The sequence below is a fragment of the Leptosomus discolor genome, chromosome Z, assembly GCF_034619465.1.
Source record: "Leptosomus discolor isolate bLepDis1 chromosome Z, bLepDis1.hap2, whole genome shotgun sequence".
Taxonomy (NCBI): Eukaryota; Metazoa; Chordata; class Aves; order Leptosomiformes; family Leptosomidae; genus Leptosomus; species Leptosomus discolor.
In genome coordinates this window covers 1382778-1398708 of record NC_141419.1, presented here as the reverse complement: position 1 = coordinate 1398708, position 15931 = coordinate 1382778, and the positions used below count along the sequence as shown (strand labels likewise).

Genomic DNA, 15931 nt, shown 5'->3' with positions numbered 1-15931 from the left:
CTTTTCCCACGCTGGGGATCACAGCTGAATTCCCAAGGTGCCACAGACCATAGGTTAACCAACAACCCCCCTGCTCGCACCAGGCGTTTACTCGGGCTTATTTTCTGTGTTTATTATCATTGGAGGGAATCCAGTTAGGGATTTTGCCGTGGTAACTGGCCAAAGATGGGTCATTTTTGTCGGCCAAGATGTGATGTGCTGTGATGGACAGGCGGCAGCAGCAGGGTTTGATTTCAACAGGCTGAGTCAGTTTGTCTTATTGCTAGTGAGGTCCAAAATTAAATTCCAGTTCCATGAGGCCACAATTTGCCTCATTGGATACTTTTCAGTGAAACAGCTTTTCACTTTGAAAGGATGGTGATTCACTGGAACCAGAGGTGTGGGTGAGAGCATGCTCTTGTCTGACTGGGTGTCCTCCAGTCCACAACAAAACTCCTGGTCCAAAGTGGAGAAAGAGAGGTCTGATCTGGAGCAAGGACCTGAGGCAAGCTGGCATCAATCCTCATACCTGAGTGTCCTAACCATGGGGCTAAGGGTATTTGGGCATGAAGTTTAGAAATAATAAATCTCTCTTATTGGAACAGTTTTGCTGCATTTAAATTATTGAATATCCTTTGACTCCACATCCTAGATGGGTGCCAGATACACCAGGATATATAGTCAGCCTTTGTCTCTCTTGGTCTTTCCTGTTGGAGCTATTCCATTTTGTATAAAATGGGCTAGATAAATAATTCATGGGCTAAAGAGAAACTAACTTGGTAGCTGGATGGTTATGGCACTCTTCTGAGATGTGAGGGCGTCACGGGTAATTCTCTGCTCCAGTGAATAGTTGTTTATTTATTTATACTATCCGGAGCAGCAGGAGGAGAGGTTGATAGAGGCCTTCTGCACTCCCACCCAGCTCGGGGACCAGGGGACTCTGTGGGTTGCAGGATACCAGCTGAGGGACCTCAGTCCTCGGTTTTTTCCTCCTTTTTTTTTTTTTTTTTTTTTAGTGAGCAAAACAGGCCTCGTGTTCAGCACTACCCTCAAGTGTTAGCTGGCAGGCAGGCTGATGGCACATCGTATTGCTGCCGTGACTTTGGGGTGTTCAGCCAGCCCCTGCGCTGTGCCGGGTAATTAAACGGTCCTTGGTGGACCTTCAGCATGGGTGCAGGTTTCTTCTCATCATCAGCTCAGCTCGTAGAGGCGTGGGAGAGGAAAGGGAAAAATGGGATGTTTTTTCTTTATTTTTCCTACCTTCTGTTTTTCTCTCTGTTCCACCTAACTGCCTTTTCCTGCTCAACAAAGGTTCCCCTTTGTTCGGCGTTTCCCTTGGGTGTAAATAGGGTTAATAACGGTCTAATTAACCTGCCTGTAATTTGGGAGGTAAAATTAGATAGAGAGGTGCCCTGTGAGGCTGGCATGCCCACAGATTATCCCACCACACTGTCTCAGAGCAGTAACCAATGCCCCCACACCCCAGCCTCCCCCCTTGCAGGGGCTGCTCTTTCCCTCCTGGCCCTGAGGAAGCCTCATTAGCGCTCAGCAGGTTTTCTCAGAGCTGCCAGACCCTGGTGCCTGGCACTTCGGTGCCTGCCAGAGCATCTGAGCCACCCTGCTGGGGTGGAGAGAGGGTGCTTGGAGGGTTTTGTCCCGTTGCTGACATCTCAAGCGCTCATTTTGGTAGTACCAGTCTGCCCCGCAGTGCTAAGGAGCTCCTCACCTCCAGGCAGGTGACCCTGTGTGCTGGGGTGAGGCGGGAGGCGAGGATAGATTGAGATGTGTTTCCCTTCCCTCCTTGCCTACCGTTGTTTCTTTGCTGAAAGCAATTTAGGACTTTTCTTCCCCCCCCAGACCCAAATGTGTACTCCAACTGTTTTTTCAGGTTGCACGACACCTGAAAGGCCACACAACCCTGCCAGCATCTCCTCTTGCACCCCAGGGCAGCAGCAAAGGAATGAAAGGGAGGACTTAGCCCTGTGTCACGGGGTGTTTGGAATGAATAGTGGTTTGGGGAGAGTCAGAGGCCTCCTTTGTCTGGTTCAGAGCCAAATTATTAACTTGCTACTGCTGAGCTTGCAAAAATTTAAAAGAAAAAAAGAGCCATATTGACCAAAGTATGTTTTCTGCTTCTTTTCAGGGAATCTGACTAAACACATGAAGTCAAAGGCCCACAGCAAAAAATGTCAGGAGATGGGCGTGTTGGTATCTTCACTGGTGGATCTGGAAGCCGAAGAAGGTAAAATCTTTCACATTATAGACCTGCTATTGCTGCTAAGTGAGGACAATGTCTATTCAGGCAGGAGATGTGCTCCGCAGATCATCCTTTCAAAGATGTGCAGCAGTTCTGTTCACCCCAGGCTCCTTCCAGCACCCAAGGAGGGATTTCTGCTTGCGTGGCGTGGGTTATGGGGCCATCCTGGGAGGCTGCATCTGTGGGACAGTCTGTGAGCCCGTGTCTCCCTGCTGGGGGTTGTGCATGTTCGTCTGAAGTATTTTGGCTGGCTGCAGACAGAGGCAGGGGTAAACAGATGGGTAGGGAGCATCCTGGCCCAGCGCCCTGCGCGCGGGCTATATATGTAATAGTAAGTAGTGGATATGTGTCGTGAGAAGGTGCTTCCTGGCATTTCAGGGTATCTCTAGCAAGGAGACCAGGAGCCTGACTGCCATGCAGTGGAATTCCTGGGTCTGTCCTGGCCTTAGGGGGAGTCTCTGCAGCAGCAAAATGAGACCCACCCCTGAGGATGTGTTGTATGAGGCTGAGAACCCCTACTTCGCAGCTGCAAGCACAGTATGGTGGGTGAAGGAGAAAAATCAGTCCTGTCACCCGTGGTTGGGCTCTGACAGCCTGTTTGACTGGAGCTGAAGTGTTGAGCCTGAGCACAGGGGTGACTGTGCAGTGTGGGCCCTGTGCAGGCAGCAGGGATGCTCTGGCAGAGGGGATGCACTCCAGCAATACAGGAGTATTCATGATTTGGGGATACCTTCCCCCTGAAAGGGCCGCCAGAAAAGGACTTGTCCATGAGGATTATCTTCTAGGGACCTGCCCATCTTACTGTATGTGGCTGATCCCAGGAGACTCCAAACTACCAGTGCAAACCTGCGCCGTGTCTGGAGGGACTGGTGCATGTGCGAGCAGCTCCCATCTCTGCAGGCAGACCCAGCCTGGACCCTACACCACTGCTGGAGACCTCAGCATACGAGGATGGGGTGTGAGCAGCATGGGAGCAGCTGCTTCCTTATCCCTTACTCTCATGAGTCTTTTCTAGGCATAGGATGAAGGTGAATCACTCAGGTCAGAACTGATCTGGAAGATTTCTCAGTAGGGAAAGAGGCAGCAAAACTAAAATAACATGGTGCTTTGACATTTAATGGCATTATTCTGTGTGCTTTACAAGAAGATACATTTACCCTGATTCACCTGCTTATTTCTTTCATCTGCTTGTGCATAAACACACAGAGAAAATCTGTCCGAGGCTCTGTCAATTCAGGAGTCTGTCTGTTCTTTGAGGAGGACACATAACTCTCTTATTTAGTAATTTCCGCCCTGGTTTATAGTATCTGCAGCTGAATTTCCCTGAAGTCATCCCAAGAAGCAGATCTCCTCCTGGGAGGCTGGGCAGCATCAGGCAGGAGTATGGTGACCATAAACACTACTGTCTCCATCAGAAATGTTGAGGGAAAGGTGAGGAAGATCTCCAAGCTCGGAGAGGAGGGAACATGGGGAAGGCTTACGTATACTTAGCTGTTTGAGCTAGAAAAAGATATTTTACCCAGATTGTTGGAGGCTGCACTCCGACAGCTGTGAAGGGTTAGGTTATATGTCTCCAGGGAACAGTTAGATGTTTTTATGATTGTTATTCTATTTCCTTTAGCAAGACCCTGAGTATTCAGGGCTGGAGCCACAGCACAGACATGATGGAGAAGCCTTAGGGGTAGCAGATATCAAGGCCTCAGGAAATTTTGGGTCATCTGCATTTGCTTTCAGCGGGTCGTTTGTGTTTATAGGAAACGCTGCACATACCAGCTATAGAGGGGAGAGAGGCTCTGGGAGCGCAGATCTGTGTGTCGCAGTGTGGTTATGCCTGGATAAAACACTTAGTGCCACAGAGCAGGGTGGTGTTTTCTGTTTGCACTGCCTTGCAGGCTGCTCATGACACTGTTGACCCTTCGTGGCTGCCACCCCAGAAGCCCTAGTGTGAAAGCAGCCCTGGTGGCTGTCTTTAGCGTTTTTTTTTCCCCTGTTTCCTGCCCCCCCCGCCCCCCCAACGATTTTGATTCCCCCATCCCTGGGATTCCTTCTGCTGCAGCCCACAAGGGTTTGTTGACAATGGGTTAAAATGAACTTCATAAAACACATGGCGCCGTGGTTATTTTTATAAAGTGAACATCAGCTGAGCAAGTTCTGGAGACGGTGCTGTGAGCCAGGGAATGTTAACTCGGCAGGAACAACAAACAGTGCTTATCACCCTGGTCTCCCGCTGAGGTCAAGTCCATCAGAGCCTTTATTGGGAAAGGGGCTGGTTCCCGGGACGTGGGCAGTGTCCCGTGCTTCCCGCTTCATAGGTAATTAAAAATCACCAAGTGCGTTTCCCTGCGTAGCTGGCGGTGGGGACAGGGTCTGCCCGGCTGCAGGCTGCCGCAGGGGGAGCTGGCGGGGCAGGTGGCTCACGGGGCTGGGGAGGCTGTGCCCGCTGGGCATCCCTGGCCGCTGGGACCCTCCGAGGTGCTCTAAGTCCCAGGGTCTGGATATCGAAGCTCAGAAACGCTGTCCCATGCAGTGTGCTGTATCCTTGAGGTGTCTCCCCGCTGGTTAACTGGAGTGTGCTGGGGACATTTGCAGGCGCTGGCTTGCCGTCGTCTGAACTTAACCTGCGGGAGCGATCAGCAGGACGTCTGTGGTTCAGGCCATCTGCCACGCTTCCGAAAAAATGCTGAACGCAGTTTGGGAATTAGCATTCCTGCACAGGGGGTTGGATGTGGCTGCCCGGTTTTGGAGGCACAGAGGTGCAGATGCAGAGCGATCCGACAGGGCTGCAGGGCTTGTGTCACTGTGCTGGGACAAACGTGGCTTGGAGGGTTGATGCGGCCGTCGTTGACCTGAACAAGCCATGGCTCAACTTGCCAGCAAAGAACTTGTAGGAGATATCTGGGAACCCTCACTGGTTAACCAGTTCCAAACCCCAGTGATCTCCCAGTGCAGTGGTACCATGCGCTTTCAGGCTTGGGTTCTGGTTCAGGCCAAGTGTAGTCGCCTGGATGCTCAGGGGACGGGGACATGGGAGAAAGAGAGCGCCCTGTGGCATTACCAGTCCCTGGTGTCCCCTCTCTGAGTGCCTTTCCTGATGTGTACAGGGGTGGACAAAGGGCTCCCACAGGCCACACAGAATAAACCCCAAGGCTAAGGACCGATAGTGTGCTGCTCTGCCTGAAGGGATGGCTTCTTCCTTTTAAATCTGCTTGAGCTCTTGGCTTCTCTCCAGCTCTTCAGAGCCACCTTTTGATCAGGCAGAGACATGCTGTATTTGGCTTTTCCAAAGGAGGGCTTGGCCAAAAGAAAACCTAGTCTGGGAGTTTGCAGGAGCCACCCCAAGGGGAAAGTGTTGGTGTGGTGTCAGCAGCGGGACGATGCTCCCGTGCGGGATTGCTGGAGGACTCCTTCAGCCTAGGAACTCACTTGAAATAATGGATTAGCTGATGGGCTCCAGAAACCTCTCCCTCTGTTACACTGCCTGTTGGTGATGCTTCTGCAGACCAAAGCGAGATAGGGAAAGAGGAAAGTGGCTCCTGAAACGTTGGTTTCATGACTCTGAAAAGAACAACTGTTATTTTAAACCTTTCCATTATAGTCAATTAGAACTAATGAATCATATTAATTGAGTGTCACTTTGGAAAACCTGCAAATCAGAAGTCCTATTTATGTCACACGTAATTGCAGGCGTCTGAGGACAGACCTGCAAGGGCTCACTTCAGCAGACCAGGGGAATGCTTTCATTCATGATTTCCTTCAGTCATTCATCCCTGGGCTCAAACGGGGTTAATAGTAGCGCCCTCAGCAGCGGGTTGTGTGAAAGCCCATCCAGGCTGTAAGCTGATGGGAGCGCTCTGCCTGCAAACACGGAGGTCTGGGAGGTGATGAGGCTGAGCTCGTCTCAGCCTGGGGCCTCATGGGAAGAACAGGTTGTCTTGGTTTGAAAGACAGGTGTCTGCGGAGGAAGGCAGGAGCCTCCCTTGAAATGGAAAGTGCAACCCCCTTCCCTCCAAATTATTATAATTTTGAAATTAACGGGCGTTCAGGCAAAGATATGGGGAATAGGAATAACAGTTCTTTACTAATATATATATATATATAACACAAGGCAGGGAAAAAACAAACAACCCCCTGGTTTACACTGACAGAGTCAGAAACACAACCTGACACCCTGTTAGGGGGGCAGTAGCAGTCCGATAAGATGCTGGCTGCAGTCCTCCTGAAGCGATGGGTGTAGTTCTGTGGAAGCAGCGATCAGGTAAAAGGGTCTGGTCTTCCTCCGAAGGTCCAGTGGTAGGTAGGTAGCTCTTGTCCTCTGGAACTCCAGTGGGGGGAAAAAACTCCTCTGGGAATCCAGTGGAAGAAGGCTGCTCGGGTGTTGGAGATCTCAGTTTTTATTTGGCATGGACTGCTTGGCTCCTTCCCCCCCGGGGGGAGCATCTCACCATGGGATGGGGAGTCGTGAGGCAGTTCCTTGATGGGCCATTAACAGGAGATAGCCCAGGAGCGAGTTCTCGATGGGTCAGGCGATAAGGCATTGTTGTGCCCATCGACAGGAGATAGTCCAGAGGGGGGAGGCAGGGAGCACCGCCCCACCTGGTCTCAACAGCTCCTGAAGATGGTCATAGAATACTTTTTTTTTTCCTTTTGGCACATTTTACACTGTAACCGAGGACACAGGTCTAAGCAGAAACCCAAGAAAGGTCTGCCTTGCCTCCCCGGGTCGGCTGGGAGAGTGCTCAGTGGGAGGGATGGGACCATCAGCTGGGGGACTTCTGTTTTGGCTGTCATTAAAGCCTTGGTCTTTGACTGCTTGCGGCTGAACTCGTGGTGGTTGGACACCTGCTAAGCCCAGCAAGGGGGGGCCCTACCTGGACTGCAGAGGACAGGCACCGTCAGCCTTCGGAAGGGACTCCTCTGCTGTTGTTTCTGTTGGCCGTGTGGCTGCTCGCTGGAATGTGTTGCGCTATCTGGACTTTATTGCATTATGCAAGCAATCCGTGTAATTTTAGAATTACAAAAAATATACAGTCCCCATTTCCTCCCATTGATGAAGACCATTTGTGTTTGTGCAAAGGGGACGGTCTGACAGGGAGGAATGCAGAAAGGTGAAAAAGGGAAGGCACGGTACCGGAGGACGTTTCCTTTCAGCTTCTTTTTCAGCTGGTTGAAGCTAGCACTGGACTTGTGCTGAAATTTCAGATAGTCTGCCCCATGAGTAAGGAGGCCTATTGCTCACAAATGCTAAGTAAATACCAAGTAAAGCAGCCAAGATGGTCAGAAAATCCTATTTTGTTCTGTAATGGTTGAGGCATTTAGATGGATGAGAAAATAATGTAAAAATGGCAGAAAGGTGCATGAGGAATCAGAGATCGCAGCTGTATCACACATCCCCTGCTCTCTGAGTAGTGGATTGCAAAGAGCTTCCCCCCGTGTAACCACAGAGTGTCTTCTCTCTTCTTTGTGGAGAGGCTCAGAACAGAGCCTAGCAAGGACTCCTTTAGTTAAAAATAAAAAAGTTGCTATTTCCATGTGACACCAACCAGCACGGGGAGATTGCTGTGCTTACATCTGGGGGCAGGCAGGGAGGGAGCAGCAGTTCCTAAAATTCCCTGGATTATTTTAAACTAGAGTTATATTTCACTTGATTGTTTTTATTTCTATTTAAGGGGCAGGAGAAAGTAAGGGGTGTTACTATAAAAGGAGATTGGACTATAATTCTTCACTTCTGCATTGGTTTTGCTTGGTGTGATGGCACCAGTTTGGTAGAATAACACACATGTAACGAAATGCAACCCTCAGACAAAGCTGTTGACAGGGCACATTTTCACTAGCTCCCTCGCTCCTTCCTTCCTCCATCTCTCCTTCCCTCGCTGTCTCCTTCTGACTTGCCCTTTCTCTGCCCATGAGCTCAGCCAAATGCATTTCAGTTGCGGGAAGCCAGGGGTCAGGTCTGAGCTCTCTCTCCGCCTGCAAGGAACATCTTAGGAGGCCAAAGCAAATTCCCTTTGGGCTGTCCCAGGGGTCCCTGAAATGTTTCCTTCGGTGGCAAACGCAAACAGCTCCCCGGTGCAGAGCTGGCTGCAGGTTTTCCTCGCTCCGTACTTCTGACCTTGCTCTCTGTCCTGGCCTGCGCCTGTCTGCTCTGTGCCCAGGGCCAAAAAAGGAGACCACCCAGGCCAAGGCTGTCGGAGCCAGGCGCTGGGGGCTGAGGCTGTAGCTGCCTGGCCATCCCGAAGCCCGTAGATGTCGAACCCCGAAACCAGAGACAGGGACTCGCTCATCGCTCTGGTCATGAAACGCATTCCTTTGCCAAGCAGGAAATATGCACGGTTCACCCTACAGCTGGGAGAGCTGGTGGTTTGGAATAATATTTGTTCTGAACTCTGTGCCTTTGGGAGTTTGCCAACAACCCGCCGCCGGATCCGGGGCCCAGCAGACACCACCATGATACCAGCGTTTCACAAGGCAAGTCAGCCTCCTGGGGGAGAGCTGCTGCCTTCGGCTCGGTGCGGTGGGAGTTCTGCAGGAGATCGTGCTTCGCGGACTAGGTGCCGGATAGGGAGTGGGGAGCAGACGAGATGCATTTCAGGCTGACTTTTGGATGAAGTCAGCCATGGTGAAATGCATGTCTTGTTTCACTGTTAATGCCAAATACTTCACAAGCATTTACTAGCTGGGCCCTCATACTCAAAGTAAACAAAATTCGGCTTTTTATCCACAGATCACAGTGACTTCTCACTGTGCAGCCGTGTACCCTTCTGAAAACCACCCTGCCTGCTGCAGGCAGGTGTGGTCCGGCCTCAGCATTAGCTCTGTTTAATTTCCCCTCCAGCTTGTCCTGCTGGCAGATGGCAGCTCTAAATGGAAAACCATTTCAGTGTTCCTCAGAGGAGAAGCAGTGTCCTAGGCTGAACTGGCGGGGAAACGAGGCCAGCAGTGCTGCAGTGAGTTACCCGGCTTCATGCAGGTGTCCGAGCAGCGCCCAGGCTCTCTCTTTCCAGAGCCAGGGACCAAACAGCTCTGCACCCATCGTCTTGGTGCTTGGCACACATGGAGTTTGAGAAACTGGTATTTTATTAGCCCCTCCAGAGCAGGAAAAGCTGCCTGACAGTGCAGTTTTGTTGAGCTACAGTGACATCCAGTGGCTGTTCCCGATGGATCTCCTCCGGCTGAGCTTGCCTCGCTGCCAGCATCGCTGCACATCTGGCGTGGGGAAATGCAGGTTTTTCTCAGTGCAGCCAGCAGCTATCTGCTTTGGGAGCTTGGTACTGATCTCAAAAAGCTTCTGCTGGCCCTTAAAGTAGAAGAGAGGGGCTGTATTTTTACCTGCAGATAAATTTAAGATCCTTTAGAATTTGCTTTTTGTATACTCCTCACAGTTCATAAGCTTTTATTGACGCAGCATCGCTGTGCAAGGCGTTCCACAGACAGACAGCAAAAGACTCTGCCGCAAAGAAGCGTCTGCATCATCGCTAGAATTTATCAAAATAAGGGAAGATCCACAGAGGTTTTTTCAACCTTATTGTCTGCTTTTTAATAAAAGTCCTGTCTTGCTAATGTTTAGTTATCACATAACCTAGGCAGGAGAAGGCCCAAGGTGTGGAGGATGGGCGCAGTCATCCCAGCGACTTTCCTGCACTTGGCAGCTGTAGATATTTTCTAGGCACCATTGCAACAAATAGTCATAAAAAGCCGACCAAAGCCTGACGGTGCTGCTGTGCTCCTCATCTGTTAAGGGCCTTTTTCACATTTCTGGAGAAAGTCAGGGAGGGTGAGTGGAGGTGTGCAGCAGAAGCAGGGACTGATGGCTGCGTGGGCTGACAAAGCAATGGCTGGAATGAAAATCAGGGCAGAGCGGGAGGTCCCAATGGTGGGATTCACTGGGATCTACTGGTATCATCAGGGATGCGGTTGGCACAAAGGGTAAGACTGCAGACTGCAATGCACAAGATGATCAGATCTAGGAAATAGCCAGGTCCTCTCTTGTCTTGTCCCCTTAGAACTTGTGAGCAGGTTTAGCACAAAGATAGTCCCTGTGTGTGTGTTTTACACTCTCTGTGTTGTGTTTGCCCATCCCTCCAGGAACCAGTGAAGACCTATTCCAGGACTCTGAGGGGCGGGAGGGATCTGAGCCAATTGAGGAACACCAGTTTTCAGACCTAGAGGAATCTGACGATGATGATGACAATGAAGACGACGAAGACGAGGAGGAAGAGGAGAGCCAAGATGAGCCACCTTTAAAGTTGCCGGAAGGCAAACCTACCACCCTCCCGATGCACTCTTCAGGTGGCTCTCCATCTTCTCAAGAGGAAGGCAGTGAAATAGCATTGTCCTTAGCCCAAGAAACTGTTTCCAGCAGCCAAAAAGTAGGTGAAGGCCAGCAGGCCTCCTCCTCAGGGCTGGAAACAAAGTGGTCAGCAGACAGCAGCGACATTGCTGTGTGCCACAGCTTCTTGAGTCTCCACAGACCAGCTTTGACCTCCACCGAACAATTGGCTTCTGCTGAAAGAGAGTCTGTCACAAGGCCACAGATGTCCTTAGTTATGGACCTGTCAACCTCAAAAGACACCTCCCCAAGAAAAAGGTGGTCTCCGAGCCAGGACTCTGGCAGAGGTGGTGGCAGCAGCAGACCAATGCTAGCGAGAAAGCACCTGTTAACCAAAAACGAAACTTCACCGAAACGGTTTTCACCAACTGGAGAACTGTCTTCTCTAAGGTGCCTGTCTCCAGGGAGAGGGTTGTCTCCTTGCCAGCGCGTCTCTCCCAGGAGGGAGGCATCTCCACTGAGATGTGTGTCACCAAGACTCGAGCTGTCGCCCAGCAGGCATCTTTCCCCCAGAAGGGAGCTGTCCCCAAGAACATACCTTCCACCAGAAGGAGAAGTCTCCCCTGTGAGGCACTCGTCGCCGAGCAGAGAGATGTCATCAGTCAGATATTTATCGCTGAAGAAAGTCTTGTCTCCAGGCTGTTCAGAGTCGTCTAGGTATCCATCCCCTGGGAAAGAGGACTTGCCTGGTACTAGTAAATCAGCAGCAGATGACAAAGTTCAAAGCTCATATCAAACCCAGCATGGGATTTTATCTTCAATGCCTCTACCTCACAGGTTCTTTGGCAAAAACGTACAGCTCTACGAGTCCAAGCTGGTAAGTTCAAGCCCCTCTTGCCTTCTAGTCCCTGCAGTACCTTCTCTGATAAGTTTTTTAATGAAGGTTGCAATGCAGGAGTGCACAGTGACTCCATGACTGATGTCACAGGTAACCCAGAGAAAAGCAATGGTGGACAGCAATGGGTTTTGCACCTATTTTGGTTCTGCCCGTTTCAGCTGAGGAGAAATAAAGTTGTCCCTTCTCCAAGGGTTTATAGACACTGTGACCCAACCTGTCTCCTTCTGAGACAAGCAGTAAGGATGACTGCTTAATAATGACTGGTTGTCACTGAAAGGCTTTTTTTTTTTTTTTTCCTGGGAATTTCATACCCATTTCTGAGATTTCACCAGCTCGGGTGGAGCTGTGGCCATTTTTCACTGGTCAGCAACCTGAACCAGATCTGAACTAGCCGTTGCACTCCACTGCCGACTCCTGGGCTACGTACATACACAGCCGACTCGGTTAGATTAACTGCTGAGAGAGGTTTGTTTGGACATCTCTGATTTCATCTCGCTTCTCTCTTCAGCTCAGAGAGGTGTTTCCCACTGTCCAGAAAATTATTTAATCTCTGTGCTGGGCACATCAAATCCTATGGGTAAAGGAAAATTGCATGTTCCTCCCACTGCTACAGGCAAATTAGACGTCGGGTTTGGTGGAACGTTCCCCATTTCTACTGCAGTGCCTGGCTCTCCTGTAATTTTTGCTGAGGAACATGAGATTCAGTTGCTGGAGTTGCTCTGCTCTGAAACTGGTGTGAGGAGAGACTCGAGCCCTTAGGGACTGCTCCTGGGAAGAGAGAGGCCTTTACAGAGCCCCTGGAGAACCTGCCACGGCAGATGCTGACCCAGGTCTTCTCCAGAAAAGCTACGCTGCCCAGCGTGTGTTCCTTCCATGTCTGTGACAACGCACCCTCTTTGGTGCTGCCTTCCTTCTGCTTTCCACCATGCGTGTTTGTCTTACCTTCTCAGAGACTATCCTTTGGTTTAGGTCCAAACTTTTCCTTACTTTAATGCTATTTCCCTTTCCTGTCAGTTAACTTCTTGTGGTGAATCTCAGGGCTGTGGAAGCCCCTGTCCTTCAACTCTAAAGCATCTGTGTCAGGAGAACTGCTCACTGCCACTACCTGTACCAAATCCCCTAAGCTCCCTAGTCCGCAGCAGGACTGCTTGCATACCCCTGCTTATCTGCCCATTCACACCTTTTCACTTACGCTCTCACACATGTACCTTTTTGCTCCGTTTTCCTTTTGCTCCTTTTAATGCACCTAAAGTCACCACTGTTGCCTTTCTCATTTGTCTCCAAAGCAACAATAAAGACCTGAACAGGAAACTTTCCATTTACCTACCAGTCAGACGGACAGCTGGGCTTTTGTTGTGAAAATTATATTCCTGGTACAGCTACAAGAAACAGAAAGATCAGAGGTGGATTTATCAGATCCCAAGCAGAGCTCTCTGCTCAAAACTGGTGCCCTGTGCCTTGCTTAGGAACTGGAGAAGATCTTAGCTTAGCTTCATTGCAAGGCTTTTTGCCAAGTCTCTGCATCAGGCCTGACCATGACCATCTCTCTTCCCACTGGCTCTTGCAGTAGATAATCTCTCCTTCTGGTGGCTGTTGCACCGTTGAGATGATTTGTTTGGGGATTTCCCGGCATCCCTGTAGGGATTCTGTCAAGACTTCATGTGGATAAGTGAGATTCAGCGAGTGTTGGTCTTGTAACTGCTGACCAAGTATACACTATCTTCAGTGGCTCGTGCTTTCTCTCTCTTCTCTTCTCTTTTGCTGCTTTCCTCTGTTGCCTCTTCATAGAGGTCCAGCTCACAGGGTCAGGCACTTCTCCGTAATCCTACAAAGAAATATGCCCTCCAGTGCATCCTCAAATTTTATAGTTAACCCCATCTTAATGGAAAGTTATTTTCAATTTCTGTTGCTTCCTCTTCTTGGGAGTCCTGTTTAGGGGTTTAGTTATAACCTCATCACTAATTAATCCATTTCTGTTTAGCCACATATCTCTCCATGATGTACATTAGGAAACTATGTGAAGCACCGGGAGAGAAAGAGGAAAAGGTAAAATGGTAGGGTCTTAACCCTTAATTTCTACAGACCACACCATGAGGGTGGCGGTGGGGACCACGCTGATGGGTGTGCTTTGTGTCAAACGAGAGTTAATGCTATCTCTCACTTGGTCCAAAACATCCTTGCAATTAGGGGTGTCATCCTGCTTTAAGAAAGTACAGTAAAAATAAATAACATTACTCTGGGCTCTCAGAAACCCCATGTACTGAAAGGGATCCAAAGCAGCTCGGATGGCAGGGAACACTGGCGTCCTCTGCCAGGGTTTCAGAGGAAACTCTGATAATAGGACAAGGGGTAATGGTTGAAACTAAAAGAGGGCAGGTTCAGCCTAGATATAAGGAAGAGATTTTTTTACGACGAGGGTGCTGAGACACCAGAGCAGGTTGCCCAGAGAGGTGGTAGATGCCCCAACCCTGGAAACATTCAAGGCCAGGCTGGACGGGGCTCTGGGCAACCCGATCTAGTTGAAGAAGTTCTTGCTCACTGCAGGGGGGTTGGACTAAATGACCTTTAAAAGTCCCTTCCAACCCAAACTATTCTATGATTTTATAATGGTCCAAGCCTGAACCAAAGCCCTGTATCTGTGCCCCGACAGACCGTGGGCCTATTTGTACCCAGAAGGCACATGTGGGTTGTGTTGCTCCATCCCTTTAAGGTTTGGGGCTCCAAATCTTCATCCGTTGATTGATCTCCCTCAAATTAGAATAAAACGTTAACAAAACCATTCCTTATGGGGAGCATTAATGATGCTAATGCTGTTAACTGGTACGTCGCACTGATTCAGCTGTGTCTTTTCCCTCTCTGGTGCAGAAGATAGAACCACGAAGCCCAACATGCTCACCTGGTGTCACACAGCCTGTCTGCTCCAGACCCTTGCAGGCACCTCATGAAATTCATGTCCATGGTCCCAGCCGAGGGGAGGAGAATGTCTTCAGCCATCTCCCGTTGCATTCGCAGCAGCTCGCGAGGACCCCGTACCCTATGATTCCCATTGGGGGCATCCAGATGGTCCAGGCGAGGCCGAGCACCCATCCCAGCTTGGTGCCCAGTTCGGTCGTGTCCCTGCAAGCGGGATACTTTGCCTCGGGTGGCAGCAGCTTCGCGGAGTTCAGCCGGGCTCCCAAGAGGGACGAGGAGCCGCAGGTCCCGCGGGAGCCGTCGTCAGCATCCGTCTCCCCGGTGGCGAAGGTTTCTAAATACACGCTGTCCCCCGAGCTTACGAGCAGTGGTTACTTAGAAGAGAAAATGAGGACTAGTGAGCTTCAGCAAAAGACAGACCAGGAGGAATACAGGGTAAAAATGTTAGCTGAGTCCAGCCACGCAGAGCAGGCAGGCTGCTCGGCATCCCCAGCCAGCCCCAGCCCAACCGACGAGCACTCTCCAAAGCCTTCGACGAGTGGGGAAGAACCCTTGAAAAAACCGGGCAAGAAGCAATCTGGCAGCTCGAGCACTTCTTTCGAATCATCCTGCACTTTCATCTCAGATCTCCCCTCCCAGCCGTTGGACCGAAGCAGCAGCACCGGCTGCCTCTCCGAGCCCTCATCGAGCCATTCGCACGCCCAGCCCTTCTCCGTCCGGAGGAGAAACCTCTCCGGAGAGCCCAGTCGCCAAGGGCGAACCTCCAGGAAGAGCAGTCCACACCTAGAGCACGCAGATTTAGGTCAAACTCAAAAAAAGGTGGATGAAAACACGGGAAGTACTTAAGCCTCCACCATCTGTTCCACCTTTAGGCTTCCTATGTAAAATCAACAGACATTTTCAACACTATTTCCTTTAGTATAATCATCGCTATAAGAAGCACTCTAGTGAATGACCAAACCCATGGAAGATTCCTGGTTTTCTTTGTCCCAGTCTGGTATTATCTCCACATGTATGCAGTTACTTGTGCCTTTTTCTATACCTTTTGTTGCTTGAAATGTACAAAACTGTTTGAGGCTGTGAATATTTTTTTAGAGTTTTTTGGAAAGGGGTTTGTTAGACCTTGTCTTTTTTGCCATTAAGGTGTGCGTAATTATGGGCCTGAGAGATGCAGAAAGGAAAGGGTTAAGCATTTTAAGAGGAAGAAGATGCACTGAAAACAAAAACAAAACAGAAAAACTTTTTTATATTGATTAAATGATTAAAAAAAAGAAAACAAAACCAAACCCTTGCTCCTGTGTACAGAAGTTTATGATTTGTATTTATTACATGCTTTATTTAATTCTCGCAAAGTGCTTTTTTTTTTTCCTCGCATCCCTCTGATTGCCTATGGTTGTGCTTTAAACCGTTGAGACTGCTTTACATTTGAAAAACATGTTTACCCTGAACTTGTAAATGAAACTAGCACTTCCTTGAGTAGGGGGAGGCTCGTTGGCGAGAGAAATTGTCCCTCGAGAGAAAATGAATCTTGAGCATCCCTCCCTCCTGCAGAACCCATCAAAGCACTTTTCTGAAATGGGACAAAACCAAGTTTCTTCTTCAAAGATTTCACTGCAAG

At 49.8% G+C, this 15931-nt stretch overlaps 1 protein-coding gene across 2 annotated transcripts in view; it reads left to right on the top strand.

Moving 5' to 3' along the window:
* HIVEP3 (HIVEP zinc finger 3) overlaps nt 1–15159 on the top strand; it is a 63779-nt gene extending 48620 nt beyond the window's left edge. The window contains exons 4-6 of one of the 2 annotated variants that reach the window (XM_086479523.1): nt 2123–2221; nt 10319–11379; nt 14266–15159. In XM_086479523.1, coding sequence (XP_086335649.1) covers nt 2123–2221; nt 10319–11379; nt 14266–15159 — 2054 coding nt within the window. Of the gene's footprint in view, nt 1–2122; nt 2222–10318; nt 11384–11913; nt 11982–14265 lie in introns of those variants that run through there. The other variant, XM_086479524.1, reaches the window with a different exon arrangement.
* The last annotated feature ends 772 nt before the right edge of the window (nt 15160–15931 follow it).